The 18,675-nt window shown below is 44.0% G+C and overlaps 1 protein-coding gene across 3 annotated transcripts in view; it reads right to left on the bottom strand.

Moving 5' to 3' along the window:
* The window catches only part of LOC114105005 (calcium-dependent secretion activator 1), a 471,729-nt gene that overhangs the window by 163,592 nt on the left and 289,462 nt on the right, over positions 1-18,675 (bottom strand). For all 3 annotated transcript variants that reach the window (XM_034637086.2, XM_034637078.2, XM_034637084.2), the window contains exons 9-10: positions 12,906-12,972; positions 1,982-2,090 (exon numbers count right to left, since the gene is read on the bottom strand). In XM_034637086.2, the coding sequence (XP_034492977.1) occupies positions 1,982-2,090; positions 12,906-12,972 (176 nt within the window). The remainder of the gene's footprint in view (positions 1-1,981; positions 2,091-12,905; positions 12,973-18,675) is intronic.

Consider the following 18,675-nt stretch of genomic DNA (forward strand, 5'->3'; position numbering starts at 1 on the left):
TCAGGAACATAATCAATTTACTTTCCACTTTTGTAAAGGAATTTATAAACTATATCTCATGGGATAATGTTAAAAAAAAAGAAATAAAAGAAGCTTTAAAAATATACTTGCACAGTTTTTCTTCCCGCATGTCCACAGAATAGCTCTCTCCCCAACTCTGCCTCCTCCTCCGCTGAAGGGAGACAGTTTTGCTTTCATCTGATAAATAACAACGATGGCTTGGCACCTAACAAGTGCCATAAGGTGACCTGGGCTAGACCTCAAGTCCAAGCTCTATCATGAAGATGCCTTTGATCTCTTAGAATCTCAGTTTTTTTTTTTTCTTTCCCCAGCTAGAAAGTGGGATGGGGATCCAGGTCCCGCTCCACCTTGTGGGATTGTGGTCAGGACCAAAGCAATCGCAGAGAGGGAAATAAGGAGCCAACTTAAGAGGAATTACTGTCAGTGGACGGTCTGAGTTTTCTTTCTCATACTGACCTTTCAGCTTCTTGCTTGAAGCTGCAGGTCTTAGAAATGACTGAGTCTATGAAGAGGACCCAGTGACTAAAGAAGGACCCAAACCATCGGGGAATGCCCGGATGGGGGATTTTGTAACTCTGGACCCCCTTCTTTCAATGACAGGCTCTGTGAAATTTTTCATTTCAAACTCCAGCTCATGTTCATGATGAAGTCTTTCCAGACCTACGTGGTCAGCTCTGCCCTCAGACTCTGGTGAGAGGCCAGTTAACCTCAGGCAGTCCAAAGGGGTGGGGCGGGTCCCTGTCTCCAAGTGGGCGGGGCCAAGTGGTCCCTGCCACACCTTTTCAGGTTAACACCCCATCCTCTTACAAACTCTTATTTTTTTTCTTTTATGTGTATTTCATTGCATGTGGAAGAGCAATATGGGAGTAGAAAAAAAGGTTTTGGGCCAAATAATGCAGTATGGTTGGAAATGCTTGTGCAGATTTGGCATAAAAATAAACCTCTCTGGGAGAGGGCTGTTGGTGCTTGTGGTTCATTAATATGCTGAAATGATTTCGCACCCCCACCCCCATTTTGAAGGTTCTTTGAGGCTGATTTCTATTCATTTTTTTTTCTTTCTGGGAAAAAGTTAAAATGGGTAGGGGGAGAGGTGTGAGGGGGCAGGATATAGAACTTGGGCAATGTAGAACTTACAAGAAATAACTACCATTTCTATGGTTCCCGTAATTACACGAGACTTAGGAGCATCAATGTCTGTGCTTATGGATTGGTGTCTTAGGCAAAGAGAGTATTAGGGAGGTTTTTGCTTCTCTGAGTCCCATTTGCTAACCTTGGTGGGTACCTGAATTCTAGCTAGGGTTATGTGGGTGTATGGAGGGCGAGTTCACTGGGTCACAAAGACATATCTGCCACTCACCACTGGTGAAAACCAACACACACCAACAGATACACAAAATGCAATTTGGGGACTTCTTTCTCAGGAATACTTTTTAGCATCAAACGGCATAGTCTATATTTGATGTAGTTACAGGTACAGAATATAAAAACACAGCTGTTTTCTTTTGGGTTTTTAACCAGAGAATCCCTGTGTAAAACCCAAAGTCCTGGCTGAGCATGGTGGCGCACGCCTATAATCCCAGTAGCTTCGGAGGCTGAGGCAGGAGGATTGTGAGTTCAAAACCAGCCTCAGCCATGGCGAGGTGCTAAGCAACTTAGAGAGACCCTGTGTTTAAATAAAATACAAAAGAGGGCTGGGGATGGGGCTCAGTGGTGGAGTACCTCAGAGTTCAATTCCTGGTACCCCCTCTCCCCCCAAAATAACCCCCAACATCCTAGATGAGGATGGCATTTGATCAGCCAGGATGTAAACTCTAAAATGAGGACTGAAGCCATCAGGATCACCTGTGAAATCCTCTATAAACTGGATTTGTTGTGCCCAGCAAAGTGGCTAAGTACCCGGCAAATGTTGATTTAAGAAGAATGAGTTTGTGGCTTCATGGCCTTGAGGGTGGGCAGGTACCTGGCTGGGGGTCAGTGTAGTCCACAGTGTAGCCATCCAGTTGTAGAAGTTCCTGAGGCTCAGCTTTCTTCTCACGGTAACTGCACATGGCAAATGTGTACTGACTGACCTGGGAAGGAAAAGCAGATTGTGAGGTTGTTCTTTTAAAGCTCATCTGCCCCAGAGAGACCCTCCCCATTTGACCACAGCCTCTCCCCTGAAACTCTGGACTCAATAGCTGGGTTCAAATCAAGTTTGGTCACCTTCTGGCTGTGTGTCTCTGAGCAAGTTACTTAACCTCTCTAGTCCACCATCACCTCATCTGTAGCTTAGGTATGATCTTTAAAATCTACTACACTGGCTTATGGCGAGTATTGAATGGGTTCACACATGCATTAGAATCTGATCTTGGCACTTAGAAAGTACTTCAGAATGGCACATTATTATCATCATCACTGTTCTAATTATACCTGAGTTAAGATATATGCAATTGCCATTTTTTTTGGGGGGGGGGCATTACCAAGGATTGAACTCAGGGGCACTTGACCACTGAGCCACATCCTCCACCTTATTTTGTATTTTATTTAAAGACAGGGCCTCACTGAGTTGCTTAGGGTCTTGCTAAATTGCTGAGGCTGGCTTTGAACTCCTGATCTTCCTGCCTCAGCTCCTGAGCTGCTGGGGTTACAGGTGTGCACCACCAGGGCTCTTGCACTTGTCATTTTTGTGGAGCAAAGCTGGTTGAATGGAGGCAATTTGTAGGTTCTCCCTAATAAGACCAGGGCCCTGTCTGAGGCTGCCACACACACTTGCAGACACAGGTGAGAGACTAGGCATTGACTCAGCCTAAGCAGCATTTTAGTTGTGCAGGCCTATTCTCAGCATCAAGCTCTGCAGGTCTTTTTCTGCTCCCACTCTCACCGCATGAGTGTTCTGGGTTGCTTCAGTCTTCTCTTCATCTCAGACAAGCACAGTTGTGACATGCTGTCACAAGCAATGAGCGCTCCATCGCTAGGTGCTGGTCACAGTGGAGCAATCCCCAGCCCCCGACGGCCCCTGTCACTGGTGCCCTAAGTGGCAGCCCTCACTCTGCCCGATGTGCAGTGTCCCTGCCAGGGCAGGGTGGGCATGCAAGGCTGCGGGGCCACCTTCAGGACCCTGTCGTCCTGTCACCGTGCATCCAGACCCAGCCTGGATTCTTCGCGTCTCTCCCTCGGGCCCACCCCAGCTGGCGGGTGAGCTCGCAGGCAGAGTTACCAGCCGTGGCTGTCAGATGTCACCCCTTTATTCAAGGAGACATTTTCGAAGTGAACTTTGATCCCAGCTGGGGACAATTTTAGTCTCCTCAATGGTGAGGTTAGTCTTTTTTTTAAAAAAAAAATGACAATAAGAAATGGGTGTTCTTCAGCCCCATAAGCATCTCCCGGGCTGTCCCATCTTGAAATTCACGGTGCAGGATGAAAGGTGTTCTCAAAAATATGTTCCGGTGGGTTGGATTGTGTGTTGCTGCCCTCTGTTGGTTCCTGATGAAAACTTTACCTTCCCACTCAACTTTCCTTATAACACAGGAGTCCAAGAACCTGTTCCTGACATTGTCAAGACCCTGATGGGTCCTATGGGCAATAGAAGGTCAGATTCCAAGAGACACTTGGTAAGGGAACCTGAATTAATTTGCAGTAATAAATAGAATGACAACAACATCTCCTGCTTCAAAAGTGTCAGGTATGCAGGACTCGACTCCCATCCCAGCTCCATAAGCCCCTGAGTTCCCATCTGATTTGTATTTTATTATTGCTTGAGAATTATGGAGTGTGGTGTGCTGGGGATCGAACCCAGGGCCTTGTGCATGTGAGACAAACACTCTACCATCTGAGCTATAGCCCCAGCCCACTTTCTGCACTCTCAACGTATGTATTTATGTAAGCATCTTCCTTGTATTTTGTACTTACATTCTAATATTGTGTAGCTCAGCGGGTCTATTTGCCTAGTAGATTATAAATCCTTTCAAGGTGGGACCCTGGGTTCCTGAATCTTGGTTCTCTTAAAAAAAAAAACCCACAAAAGCTACCATATAATGGACATTCCCCAATTACATCTGATTGGTTCTAGAGAGGTGGACAGGTCAGTGACATTTCCCCTGAAGTTAAATGTCACTCCACGCACAGCACCTGGGGGTTCCAACCTGTGACTGATCCTCTGGATGGCACACTGACAGGTCACCTGCAGATGGTGATCACAGATGCTGCTGAATGGTTCAATGGGGATTTATGCCTGTTATTTCATCAGGCGACGTGAAAGATGATATAGTTCATTAATACGATTAGTCAGAGAGGTGCTAATATTCACTTGCGATTAGAAAAATATCACAACAGAAGGGTGTTATTACAAAATTCTTGCATTTACTATTACTGCACTGTTGGGGCTTTTTCCTTTTGGTTTTGGTGGCTTGCTTCTTGTACCGCTGTCTGCTGCTGCCCTCTTCTGGCTAGACTGTGAAGTTGCGCCTGGCAAACTGATGGAGTTTGGTTTCTTAAGATCCCTTTAGAAACAGGATTGATTTCTTTAGAAATATGAGTTGATTTATTAAGAGCGTATGTTTTTTACTGAGGATCTGGAAATTTAGGACATAAAGGAAGAGAGAAGGATATTTGACTGATTCTAATTTTTGCAAATATGGGGGGAAACTTTGTTTTTCTACAGTGCTTGAAGGGAGGGGGCATGGCAAAGATTTAGGAACTTTTGCTTGTTAAATTTCCATAAGACTCACTAAGTGAAAGCTATTTACAGTGAAATGCGTACTTTCTCTCACAGTAAAAGTTCTTAAAAATTGCATTTTGATGAAAGGTTAATGAGACAGCGCCAATGTCACTGGCAGAGCTTAGAATGCATCTTAGAAGTCAGAGTCAGTCACCCCACCCCTGTCCCAGAGGCTGACGGGGAGAGGGAGGGAGCTCAGAGGAGAGCAAACCTCTCTGACAGTGCCCTATAGAGAGAGGGCTTAAAGGGCGAGGGTTTTGACACCACTGGGATTTTTAGCTGTATATAACTTCTTGTGAAATCAAGGATGGGGTGTTGGGACTTCAGATTTTTTTTTTTTTGTACCAGGGATTGAACTCAGGGACATTTAACCACTGAGCGGCATCCCCAGTCCTGTTTTTGTATTTTGTTTAGACACAGGGTCTCACTGAATTGCTTAGTGCCTCACTAAGTTGCTGAGGTTGGCTTTGAACTCATGATCCTCCTGCCTCAGCCTCCTGAGCCACTGGGATTTCAGGCATGTGCCACTGTGCTTGGCAAGGACTTTTAAAATTTAATCTTTCTAGTACTGGGGATTGAATCACTAGGGGTGCTCTACCACTGAGCTACCTCCACAGTCTTTTATTATTTTATGTATTTATTTATTTTGCAAGGCAGGGGGTTTACCAAGTTTCTTTAATGGTAAAAATTAAAGTACTTAAGTGGATATTTTGGTACAACTTGTAGAAAAGATAACCCCAATATGCATACACTGCCTTGATGACCAGGGAGGTTATTTGGTGGCTATGGAGAAGTCAGTCTAAGGTTTAGCTCTCATTATCACTGTCTCCCAGGGTGTGCTTGTATTATGGTTGGGATGTGAGGTGTCCCCCAAAAGCTCACGTGTGAGACAGTGCAAGAAACACTGAGAGATGAAATGACTGGGTTGTGAGAGCCTTAACCCAACCAGTGAAGAATCCCTGGTGGGATTAGCTGAGTGGTGGCTGGAGGCAGGTGGGTGTGGCTGGAGGAGGGGGCATTGGGGGCGTGGCTTTGGGGTCTCTATTTGTCTCTGGAGAGTGGAGTCTCTCTCTGCTTCCTGATCACCATGTGAGCTGCTTCCCTCCACCACACTCTTCCTCCATGATGTCCTGCCTCCCCTCGAGCCCTGAGGAATGGAGCCTGCTGTCTGTGGACTGGGACCTCTGAAACCGTGAGCCCCAAATAAACTTTTCCTCCCATATGATTGTTCTTGTCAGGTCTTTTGGTCACAACAGCAAAAAACTGATTAAAACAGCTTGTCAAAGAGATATTCTGCCACCCCAGATTCTGGGGCTCCCATCTTGCACAAATTGGTTACACGGTCAACCCATTTCTTTGATGGCTATCACCTGCTCATTCAGGTAAAGAGTCTCCATGAAGTCACACAAAGCTGGGGTCCATTTTGTCAGTGGCCAGTTTGTGCAGTCCCAGCAGTGACTGGCTGACCCTTTTTTTCCCAAGCGCCAAGCACATTCCCTGGCATTCAGCTGACTCTCCCAGTCCTCATGGCCTGGTTTCGTGACATCCTGAAGGAAGATTCGACCACCCGGTGGGGTCCCTCCTTGGTTCTGCAGCCCCATCCGTTTTCAACATGTTAAGTTCTCGGCAAAGTTCTTCAAAGCCATATCATCACAGTCCAAGCAGTAAGACACAAACAGGTCAGAGGCTTAGAGCTCCATGAAGATCTGGCAGTTGATGGTGGCCTCTGGGTCCCAGAGGCAGTTCTAGTGCATCTGTGAGGTGGACGTGGTCTACCTGGCTGGCAGCTGCGAGGCACAGGGCTTGGGTCAGTTCAAGGGTGTCGTGCGCAGGTAGTGAAGGGTTGCTGGCTCTGAGTGGCTGGCCGGGGCTTGATGGAGGTTGGGTCCCAGCACAGTTGAAGCAAGAAACCGCAAGAACTCTCAGGGTAGAGTATCTCTTCGTTTTTTTTATTTTGAGACAGAGCCTTGCTAAATTGCTGAGGCTGGCCTCAAACTTCTGATCCCCCTGCCTCGGCCTCCCAAGCTGCTGGATTACTGATGTGTGCCACTCACTGCACCTGCTGGCTGTTGGGACTTCTGAGGGGATGGTCATAAAGGCTTTATTGAAAAAATGGCTGGAGCTGTGATTCATGGGGAACACTTTAGCTCTCTGCCAGATACCTGTTTAAAGTAGAAAAGGTGACCTGCAACCTCCTGCGGCCACCTGCAGTAGTGCATTGTGTGTGTTGGGATGGGGAAAAGTTACAAATAGGCAGAGTCTTTAAGTCAGACCAATTGGATGAGCTTCCCAGGTCAGGGGCTGGGGCCTACCTCAGGGTAGAGTGATGACCTGGAGGCCCTGGGTTCTAAGGCCAACACTAAAAACCAGAACACCCCCCCACCACCAAAAAAAAAAAAAAAAAGCAAAACAAACTCAGGTCAGGGTGAGGTTTGATAATCTACATTTTTATAACTGTCTCAGATATTTCTATTTTCGTTTTCTTTTTTGGTACTGGGGATTGAGCCCAGGGATGCTTAACCACTGAGCCACATCCCCAGCCCTTTTTATTTTTTGAGACTTGCTGAGTTGCTGGGGCTGGCTTTGAACTTGGATCCTCCTGCCTCAGCCTCCTGAGCCACTGGGATTATGTCTCAGATGTTTCTTAATGTATACTTACATTTGAGATTCACTGTTCTAACATACAGGATCTATCCAAAACCTTTGAGATTGCCCCTGAGTTTCCAGTGTATTTATCAAGCACAATCCAGTTGTGATTTAACAAGGTTGGCCCTTTCTTGTCTCTGAAGTTCCTTCCCCTTCTGTCTATAAAAGATTAAAATACTTGGATGTATAACTTAACAGTGGGATACATTTTTTTTCCTAAATTCCCTATTCTTGCTGTTCCTTGAGAATTAATCAGTGGTTGCTTTTACTGGCTCTGGTTACCAGTTTTTGCCCAAAGTCCATATATGTGTGTTTTAGAAATGAGTTCTTTATTATGGCTCATTTGCTCATTCAGTAAATACTTAGGTATTGAGTTTGTTGCGGGAAAATAAAGATGCAGAAACCCAGACATGATTTCTACCCTTGTGTCAAGCACAGATGCTAATCACATTATTTCAGACTAGTGTTATTTTAATAGTGACAAATAATAACAGGAGAGGTCCTGTTTAGGAGTCTTGTTATGGAAGTTAGTTCCTAAGGCAACATGGTGGAAATTTGGGCCTACTTTTCTTCTATTAGGTGTAGACTCTCTGTTCTAGTGCTTACCTCTTTGACCCACTTTCAGTTGAGTTTTGTGCAGGGTGAAAGATAGGGGTTGAATTTCATTTTGCTACATATGCATTTCCAGTTTCCCCAGCACCATTGGTTGAAGAGGCTATTTTTTCCTCCAATGTATGTTTTGGTGCCTTTTTCTGGTATGAGATAACTGTATTTATGTGGGTTTGTTTCTGTGTCTTCTGTACCATTGGTCTATGTGTCTGTTTTGGTGACAATACCATGCTGTTTTTGTTACTGTGGCTCTGTAGTATAATTTAAGCTCTGGTAAGGTACTGTGAGACCTAAGGATATGGCCTGCTTGGTGGATGGACAAAGTATTCATGAGGTAGCTGAATGACTGAACCAAGATTTGAGGATGGACAAATTTTTATGGTATGAGGCACCCAACTGCTGGGGACTAAGGACCATTTGTAACGTGACATGATTGTGAACAAAGGATTATAACATGTCAATCCCAGACTCCTGACTGACATCAAGAAGGCCATCTGGCGTGGTAGAGGAGGCATATTTTTGGAGCTGTACAGGCTGGATTTGATTTTCAGACCCATTAAGTTTCTACAAGCTGTGCAACCCCAGACAGTCCACATAATTTTGCTATGACACAGTTTCCTTATCTTTAAATGGGTATGAGTTTTTGGTAGTGTTGGGGATCGAATCCAGGGCCTTGTGCATGCTTGGGTTCAACACCCCTCTGAAGATGTCCTTTGTCCCTGGCTATAAGGATACCTCTTTATCATCCATCATTTTCTTCCCCTAGTATTTGAATTAGGCAGGGATCTCATGTAGGGAGGATTTAAATACTTGTGTATAAGAAACACCAAAGTAGACTGTTGGGCAGGGGATACTGATATTGGATGTCCTCTCTTTCTTTTAGGGTTTTCAAACAATTTCCTCTGTATTAAATTTTTTATTAATATTTTTTTTGTTCTGGTGGACACAGTATCTTTATTTTACTTTATGTGGTGCTGAGGATCGAACCCAGTGCCTCACACATGCTAGGCGAGTGCTCTACCTCTGAGCCACAACCACAACCCATGTATTAAATTTAATGTATAAAATCACAAGTATTTTGGGAATTATGGGTTGCCAACTCTATAAAATAGATTCCATAAGACATAACATCTGAACTGAGAGGAACAAAGATACAGAAAGTCATTTGGGTCAATAACTATTCTATTTCATGTTTTTTTTTATAATGTCCCCCCAACATATCCCACTGAGGCTGCCTGGGAGACCAGGGAAGATTTAGGGGAGTCTGCTCCCTTCCCAGCTCCCACGCCTTCTCACAAATTTGACCAGACTGGGTCTTCTAATTTCACTTTAGCATTTCGAGTGTCAGTGTGGCTAAAAACAAAATAAAACAAAACTAGAAATCATTGTCATGTCCAACAAATGATATTCTTCACTGCATGCAGCTACTGGGGGGCCTATCTTCACTGCCTGGATGGCCATTCATTTTTCAAACAACTTGGCCCATTTTTGCTTCCTCTGAATTGGGCCAGGATGGGTGACCTTGAACTTGTCTCCTGCAGCCCTGTTGTCAACTGAGGTTGTTTTAAAGGGAGTGGATCTTTTTTTTTTCTCTTTATCATTTTGATACAGTGCTTTTCAATGGGATCACATAAACTGGGGAGAAGAAAAAAATGGAAAAAACCCCCAAATAATACAAATGCTATTTTTTAGGTAGGCCACCAAAATTGGATTTAGGCATTGTTGCAATAAATAAATAGGGCAGAGATGGAGACAGAAGACCTGAGTTCTCATACAGGCTCCCCATTACCTTGGTGATGATGGGGCTGTCATGTCACCTCTGCAGGTCCCTGAGAGTGTAAGGAAGGAATTTGATTTAGGTTAAAATGGAATATTTAACCTGGGGGATGGAGGCACCCAGTGCACCTCAATGGCTCTTCAAAATGAATCAGAATCTGTTGCATGAAAAAAACCTCACAAAATCCTGAAATTCGTCTCTTCTGCCTTTCTAGGAAAACCGCCGAGCCTTAGATGCCCTTTTATGATTTTCAGAAGTGAGCACACAGCTTGCTTTGGAGCTACTGTGTGATTCTCATCTTCTCTTGGAGGAAGGCTCAGTGTGAAGGGCCTAAAACATCTGTGTTCCAGTTGCACAGCCTAAAAAATAAAAATCCTTCTCTCCTTCTCGGTCCAGCACAGATTGCACAGACACGGCTCCGCTGAGATTTTTGGCCCATTTCCTCTTGCTGTTTTCCTAAAGAGTTTCCCCCTCTAAAGTCTCTTCCAAAGTAAGAGATCAGCGAAGTCTTCTAAGCACTTTGTCATTGGGAAGATTCCTGGTGGAAAGTCACGCATCCCGTGGAGCATTTGCTTGTGGCCTCAGGGTGGAGGGGAGATCCATACCATGGGACAAGGGTCACTTGTCCAGTTCCTCTGGGAAGATGTCTCACCCACTGTCCAAGCCATGTGCTCTGTCTTTTCTCAGAACCAGCCAGGCATTGCCTGAGTTCTTCTTCTCTCTGTTTCTTCCTGTTCCTCCAAACAGGTCCCGGATGCCCATACCAGACACTGGCTAGGAAGTGTGTATAGGTGTGGTGGCAAAGGGAAGGCCAGAGGTGAATCAGAAACAGAACTGGTCTTGAAATAGCACAACGCCTACTTGGGGAGGCCAGGCACCCTCCCAAGGGATTCTAAGAGAAGGTGCTTTGCCAAAAGCACAGGAAACACCGAGGGGCAAGAATTACCCCCATCCAGCATCGCTTCTTTCCTTGGGCCTGCCTCTCTATTTACGCTGTGCTGTCTTTAAAGCAGACATTGGCTGTTTTTGCCTGCCCAGCGCCCATTTCTGGGCATCCTCAGTTTGCACTGGAAATAGCCCACTAGGATCATCAGTCAAAATGCAACCCCTTCCCCTTGCTAAAAGTCGGGTGCATGACCCACAATGGATCAATCTGATTCTCTCTGGAATTTGACCCTCCAGTGGAGTGATGCAGAATAGAAAATGGTCAGAACCCATTTGACCTAGGACCACACTCGTGACACCCTGGACTTCAGCTTTTTCAAGAATCCTGGGTGCCACCTGCAACCCTTCTAGTACATTCATTTCTTTTCTTTTTTAAAAAACTTAATTAGCTGAGTCTATTTCTGCTGTTTGTATATTAAAAACCCTAACCAATGGCCTTTCTGGAAGTGAGACCAGACTTCTTAGTTCTCGTCTATGTCCTCTCAATGTGCCCCGCACAAAGCAGGGGCTCAGTAAGTATTGGTAAGTTGACAGACTGATGGAACGCATCTCAGAATGGAATGTCTTCCATGGCTTAATTAAGGGTTATTTTTGGGGATGGGGACCATTCCCAAATTTTCCTTCTGGCTAATTTACTTTATGGTTTTGCTTTACCTTGTAGCAATTATGAAAGCAAAGATGGCCTCTTGCTTATAAGCAGAGAGCTACATTTTGCTTTAGTGGAAGAGCAGGTATTTGAGTAGTAGAAGAGTGGAAGTTCAGGGCTGGTGGAACTTTCAAGGTCACTTAGACCTAGAAGGGTGCTGCTTTATAGTGAGATTTCATGATTGGTAGTATTCTCAATACTAGCCAAGTAACCCAGTGAGCCCCACTTGTCACTGAATTACAAGTTGGCTCACTCTGTGACGTCTTTCCAAGTACAGCTTACATTAAAAGTTTGCAAACCAAATGGCAGTGCATATACTCTGGGGGAGCCTGCAAATTGTAAATAAATAATGGCGAATTCTTTTGTAACTAAAAGATCCTGATACAAAAAATAAATTTTTTAAAAAAAGGCTTTTCAAGGATATACTATTACTATTTCTGAAAAACTTCTGTCTTAGAAACAACACTCAAGAGAACCAAGATAGTCTTTTTATATTACCATGTATCATTAATAGCACTATATACATCTGCCTCAGTAGCTATAGATGCACAGGTATTCCTCATAGAATTGTTCTTTTTTTGGTACTAGAGATTGAACCCAGGTGTGCTTAACCACTGATCCACATCCCCATCCTTTTTCAGATTTTCTTTAGAGTCAGGGTCTCACTGAGTTGCTTAGGGCCTTGCTAAGTTGCTGAGGCTGGCTTTGATCTCGAGATCTTCCTGCCTCAGCCCCCCAAGCTGCTGGGATATCAGGACAGCATTGTTAATAATAACCCACATTGAGAAAGCCCAGAAGTCCATCAAAAAGGGAAAATTCTACAGGGTACGGATCCAGAACTAAATGCGGATGGAGCCAGAGCTATATGTGTAAATGTGGAAAAATGTCTATAATAGCTGGTATGAATAAGTTGTGGAGACACAGGAAGACTTCGGTTAGCTTTGATCTGGAAAAAAATATTTTATCAAACATGCTTATGGGGGCATTGCTGAAGACTTTTGAAAGCCCCCTCACCAAGAGAGTGAAGTATTCTCCTCCAGATAATTCCAAATCGAATCGATTAAATAATAAAATAGACGCAAAAAGTCCAACTGAATTTTGATCTTGCTCATCATGCCTACCTCAGGGCTTTTAGAAATACCAAATTACTTGAAGACAATGTCAGTGTCCCTGCTGTCTTAATCAGACACATGTTGGCTCCTTCCTGGGGTCCTCCTCCATCCCTGCCAGAGAACTGGGCAGAGTGGGGCCTTCTCTCCTTATTTATTTGATATACTTCTGTATTGTTAGAATGAAAAAAAAAATAACAGGCATTCCTTGATTTTTAAAAAAATGTTAAAGTGATACAAAAAGGAAAAAGAGCAAGAGGGAGCCTTCTAGGTATTAGAAATGTTTGTTTCCTTCTTTGAATGGTGTTTACATGGATACATCATCTGTAAAAATTTATCCAGCACAATGTTTGAGCTTTGTGTCCTGTATGTAAGCTACACCTCAGTGAAAAAGCATTCATTCTTCCTCGCACATCTTTATTGCGGACAGCTCTTAAGACTGAGTTAAAGAGTTACCTGCACCAACACAAAAAACCTTTTCTTCCATCTCTTCCAGACATTCTTACCGATGGCCCATAAATACCTAGGGGAAAGAGAAAGACCAGAGCCGCATTAATGTGTGAGTGAGAGCACAGGAGAACACACTTTACCAGGAAGCCTGGTGCTCCTTCACCGGAAATGCAGGAGCCCAGGAGCAGAATGCAGATTTAGGAGCTCTAGATAGTAGAGAACAAGGAGCAGCAGGCCGGGTTCACTTCCATGGACAGGAGGAGCTGTGTCCCAACATCAGACTCGAATCAGATGCATTGACTGATCCCAGAAAGCACCTTGGAAAACCACCTGGTGACTTAATGTGTTTATGTGCTAAAAAGTCTTTTAGGTAGGGAATTTCCTGAAAGATATTGTGCAAGGCTGGTGTGTGTGTGGGGGGTGGAGTGAAAAATCTCACAATTCTGCCTGTGTCACCTCTTGCCAGGCGTCCTTCAGGAAAACCTTCCCTTGCTATCCTTTGCTCTAATTCTGGCAAATGCGAGAAAAGCATATTACAGGAAGGAAGTTCCATACCAAGGAAGGGCATCTCCCTTTTCCAAATGTTCTTCTGTTGGTGGAAATTTGTCTTTATATAGAAAAGCGAGATAAGAAGCAATGTTAAAAACTATAGAGGCATAGCTCAAAGCACTCTGGAGATTTTCAGATCACGGTTACTAATTCCCCATTGGGCATGTGGACCCTGCACATTGACCTGGAAGTGATAAAGGAGGTGAGCCTGGCTCTTGGCAGACTCTCCAGATTGAAGGGAGGAGAGAGATCTGGTGCCACTCAGATACATCCAAATTCTCCAGTTGCACAACTGGCATCACCTGCTAACATACACCCACTGGACAACTTCTAAACCTTCATTCACCTAGAAGCAGACTGAATTTCCATTTTGGAACATAAGGAAGAATGCACCTAAATAAAATTTTGACTGTCTGATTTGTTTTAGGAGCTCTTAGGCCCTCCCCGCTTGCGCACCCACCCCCCCACGCCCCTGCAAAATCAACTCAGAACGTCAAGACAGAAACCTGGAGTCATCCGGGGTCCCTTTGTTTCCTCATGCTTATTCCTCAGTTTCCAAGTGCAATGGATTTTCTACCTTCTGGAAAATTCTATCTGCTGGAAAGTTTCTCCCTGGCTCAATCTTCTACTTCCCACTTCCACGATTCTAGTCCCTACCCATGATTTTTGCTTCTGGGGACAACAAAATAATCCTCTTAATTAGTTTCAGGCATACAGGAAGGATTTCCATCCAGTTCCTGACCATGAGATGAACCCCACCATCTGCAAATTCTCTTACACCAATTCCCTGTGCAAACTCTCTCAGTGGGTCTCCCCTGTCCACATGCAAGAGCCCCAAATGGTGGCCTCTCACTTTCCACTCTCATGGCTTGGCTCACATCTGTCTACCTAGTGTATGATTTACTTGATGCTTTTTTCTTTAAATTGACTTACCTAACATGAATTGATTTATTTTGAAGGGAAATTTTATGGCATAGACTTGACACACCATATAGCAGACATTAGAATGCCTAAGTATTTATTTAATGCATGCTAGTCTGCGTGTCACTGAAATGATCTTATGTATTGTGGGTGGCACAAATACTTGGGGGACTTCAGCTTAGAGGGATCAGGTCTAGCATCTTGCCCTGGGACAAAACACTCTTCATTTTGTACACCTGCTCATTTCGCCAGACTCAATTTGCCTGGGCTGTATTATCTGGGATTTCTGACCACACAGAATGTTTCACACCTGGTAACTCTGCCATCTTGCTGCTCCTCATGCTAGGGCTTATATTTTTCCTGAATTTAAACCATACCTCCATGTCATCACCTCTGGGGCTTGTGGATAATTCTGCGGTTACAATTATTCCTCTGCTATGATTTCCATCATATTTATTGTCCCTCTAGGACTGCTAGCTCTTTGAGGGCAGGAAGCCTGGTCCTTCTTTCTAAATTCCTGGTCTAGAGTCTTGTTTTTCCTTCTCAAATCCTAACATTTCCTGATACTGGGTAAGTGGTTGATGGCTGTTTGTTATGTTTCATTTGGTTTTGAGTGCTATGCTTTTAAGAAACCAGAGCAATCTTTATAAATATTTTGATGAGATTTTAAAATGCCATCTATAAACATGCAATCCATCACCATGCTTTTTGTGTTTTCCTTCCAAAGTATACCCCACCTCTTTCCAGCCCCAATTCGAGTCCCAGTCAAGTCACACCATCCTCATGTGGACCATGACAGAGGCCTCCTTTCTTTCCTCCTTAATCTTGCCCCTATGCTGCATTCATTACACAGTAGCTGGACTGATTTTTCTAAAAGGGTAAATCAATACACTCATTTTAGTTAAGGATGGAAGGGTTTTTGCAGGGGAGGTAGTGGGGATTGAACTCAGGACTCATAGGCACTCAAACACCGAGCCACATCCCCAGCCCTATCTTGTATTTTATTAGAGACAGGGTCTCACTGAGTTGCCTAGGGCCTCGCTAAGTTGCTGAGGCTGGCCTTGAACTTGAGATCCTCCTGCCTCAACCTCCTGAGCTGCCGGGATTACAGGCGTATGCCACGGTGCCTGGTCACAATTATATTTCTATTTAAGATGATCACATCAGCTGCTGGGTAGAGAATGCCCTACAGGTAGAAGGGGCAAGACAGAAAATGGTGAGACCAGGGGGAGACAGTGGCAGGGGATCAGGCAAGAACAGATGGGGGCTGGAGTGAAGCTGAGGTTCACCATCCAGCAAGGCTGGATGGCTGGAAAGTTTATTAGCCCCAAGCTACTGCCAAGGCCAACTTCCAATGTCATTTCATGGAACACCTAGCTGTTCTGATCAGTATTCTTAGCCTTTTTGAAATGATAATGTCTTCATGGCAGAAATGGACACAAAAGAGATATTATGGTTTGGACGTGCGTGTGCATCGTTTTATGTGTGAGATGATGCAGGAGCATTTGGAGGTGAAATGATTAGATTATGGGAGTTGCAACCTAATCAGTAGGTTGATCCAGTGATATGGATTAACTAGGTGGTAGCTGTAGACAGGCAGGGTTTAGTTGGAGGACCGTCACAGAAGGTGTGCCTTTGGGGTTTATAATGTATCTGGTGAGTGAAGCCTCTGTCTCTCTGCTTCCTGATCATGTCCTGAGTTGCTTTCCTCCTCCACACTGTTCTGCCATGAGGTTCTGCCTCACCTTGAGACCCAAGGAATGGACTGAGACCTCTGAAACCATGAGCCAGATAAACTTTTCCTCCTCTAAAAACTTGCAAATCCTCCTGCCTCAGCCTTCTGAGCCACTGGGATTACAGGCATGTGCCACTGCGCCCGGCTACCTTTCTTGTTGCTCTGTAGAACAAGGGCAGCTATGGCTCCTTGCTCATGGGGTTGTTGTGAGGAGACAATGAGATAGCGCTTGTGGAATATAAGCATGAATTAGGGTAAGAGGTAGATACACGATAAATATTAATTTAGTATGAAATATCTGTGTCCAAAGAAAAATGTATAATTAGCAGTAAATAATCATTAAATCAGTTAAAAAAATCTCTTCAGACTTTTATACACAGGGAAGTATATTATATAAATATCAAATTAAGAATATGGGGGTTGTGGGGTAATAGCTCAGTGGTACAGCACTTGCCTAGCATAGGCCCTAGGTTTGATCCCCAGTGTCTTAAAAAAGAAAAGAAAATGGGAAAAAATTTTGTATTTTGATTAATAAATGGCTGGTATGATCATAATAGTCTCATTATCTTCCAGAATTTTCTCTTGCAGCTACTAACTATTTACCCTTTCCACTTACCTTGTGTCTACATAATAGGGTTCACAAGCCACAACATCTAATGAATGGGTTTATAGATTTCATTGATGAGAATGGATGTAGAGAAAAAGGAGTTCACTAGAAACCACAGGATGGGATTCAGATTGAATCATTACTTTGTCCTTCATCCTGGCATTGACATGACTTTATGATGCTCACAGGAGGGGTTAAGGGCTCAGGGATGGAGCCATGTTGCAACCTTGAACAAATTAGTAGACTTATCCTGCCTCAGTTTTTCATCCATACAAAGGGGATAATGCTAGTACCCCATTATGATGATTATAAAAATAATATTGTACTGTTGTAATACATGATTATAACCATGGTACCTATTTGATAGGTGGAAAGGATTAAAGCACAAATACAAAATTCTTGGACTAACACCTCCCACAAAGCACAGAGTTACTACTAACTACCTTGCTGGGCTACTATTCTTATTTCACAGTTGAGGAAACTGAGGCTGAGAAAGTTAAGTCACGTGTGCAGGGCTGGTGAGTTGGTGCAGCCAGAAGCTAAACTCAGAGCCATCTGATTCTGAAGCAGCCTCTTCCCCATGTGCTTCCTCTTTCCATTCTGGATGATAAACTTGGGTTTCTTCATTGAATAAAGAACATGGAGGTAGATAGAGAGAAAACGACTTCTGGGGACCAAGGAACAGGTAGAAGAAGCAAGAAGCTCTGGGGTGCTATTGCATAGTAGGGTGACTATAGATAATAATTGTGTACATATATATATTTCAAAGAATTAGAGGAAAGAATTTTGAATGTTTTCATCATAAAAAAGTGATAAGCAGTGATACCTTACTTTAAGCATTACATAATGTTACGGTTTGGATGTAGAATATTCCCTAAGAGCGTGTGTTGAAGACTTGGTCCCCAATGCATCAACATCCAGATCCTGCAGGTGGGGCTTTTGGGAAGTGATTGAATCATGAGGACTCTAACTCATTAGTAGATTAATCCATTTGATAGATCAGTGGTTTGACTGGACTATTGAGAGAAGGTGGAAAATATAGGCAGGTGGGGTGTGGTTGGAGGAAGTCAGTCACTGGGTGGGAGTAACATTGGGGACTATATCTTGTCCCTGGCCTCTTTCTTTCCTTTCTCTCTCTCTCTGTTTTCTGGCTGCCATGAGTAGAACAGCTCTCTTCCATCGTACCCTTCCGCCATGATGTTTTGCCTCACCTCAGGCTCAAAGGAATGGAGTCAACCAACCATGAATTGAAACCTCTGAAATCATGAGCCAAAATAAACCTCTCCTAGGAGATTATGGAGCATCATAGGGGCTTTTGAGAAAGGGTCTTTCATTTTTCTTTTCTTTTTTTTCAGCGGGGGGGTAGTGGGGGGTTGATCTCAGGGGTATTCAACCACTCAGCCCCATCCCCAGCCCTATTTGGTATTTTATTTAGAGACAGGGTCTCACTGAGTTGCTTAGGGCCTTGCTTTTGCTGAGGATGGCTTTGAACTCGCAATCCTCCTGCCTCCTAGGAGGAGAGATTTATTATATTCTTGTCAGATATTTTGGTTACAATGACCAAAAGCTGTCTAACCCATACAATGTATACCAGCACTGAAGCATTACATGGGATTCTGTAAATATGTACGATTTTATGTTTTTATGGATTCTTTAAGAATAAATTCAAATTTCAAACAATTTTAGAAAATGAATGGCTATTCATCTTTTTCTGGTTAAGAGCTTCTGAAAGAAAAAGCTGATGGGATCCAAGAAACCCTACATCAATTCTCCTTGGGAAAGTCCCACTGTCTCTGGGTGAGGGCGGGGCTTCCACTCTGAGGTTTTCCTGGGGATTTTTTGCTACCATGGCACATGCCAGAAGGTGTCGAAACCAAGAAGAGCTGAGAGCTGCAGGGCCCTGGTTCCGTAGTCAGGGCTGGCTCTGCATTTGCTCGGGTTGAAACATGTTTGTTGAACAGAAT

Source organism: Marmota flaviventris, chromosome 1 (assembly GCF_047511675.1).
Source record: "Marmota flaviventris isolate mMarFla1 chromosome 1, mMarFla1.hap1, whole genome shotgun sequence".
In the NCBI taxonomy this organism is placed as follows: domain Eukaryota; kingdom Metazoa; phylum Chordata; class Mammalia; order Rodentia; family Sciuridae; genus Marmota; species Marmota flaviventris.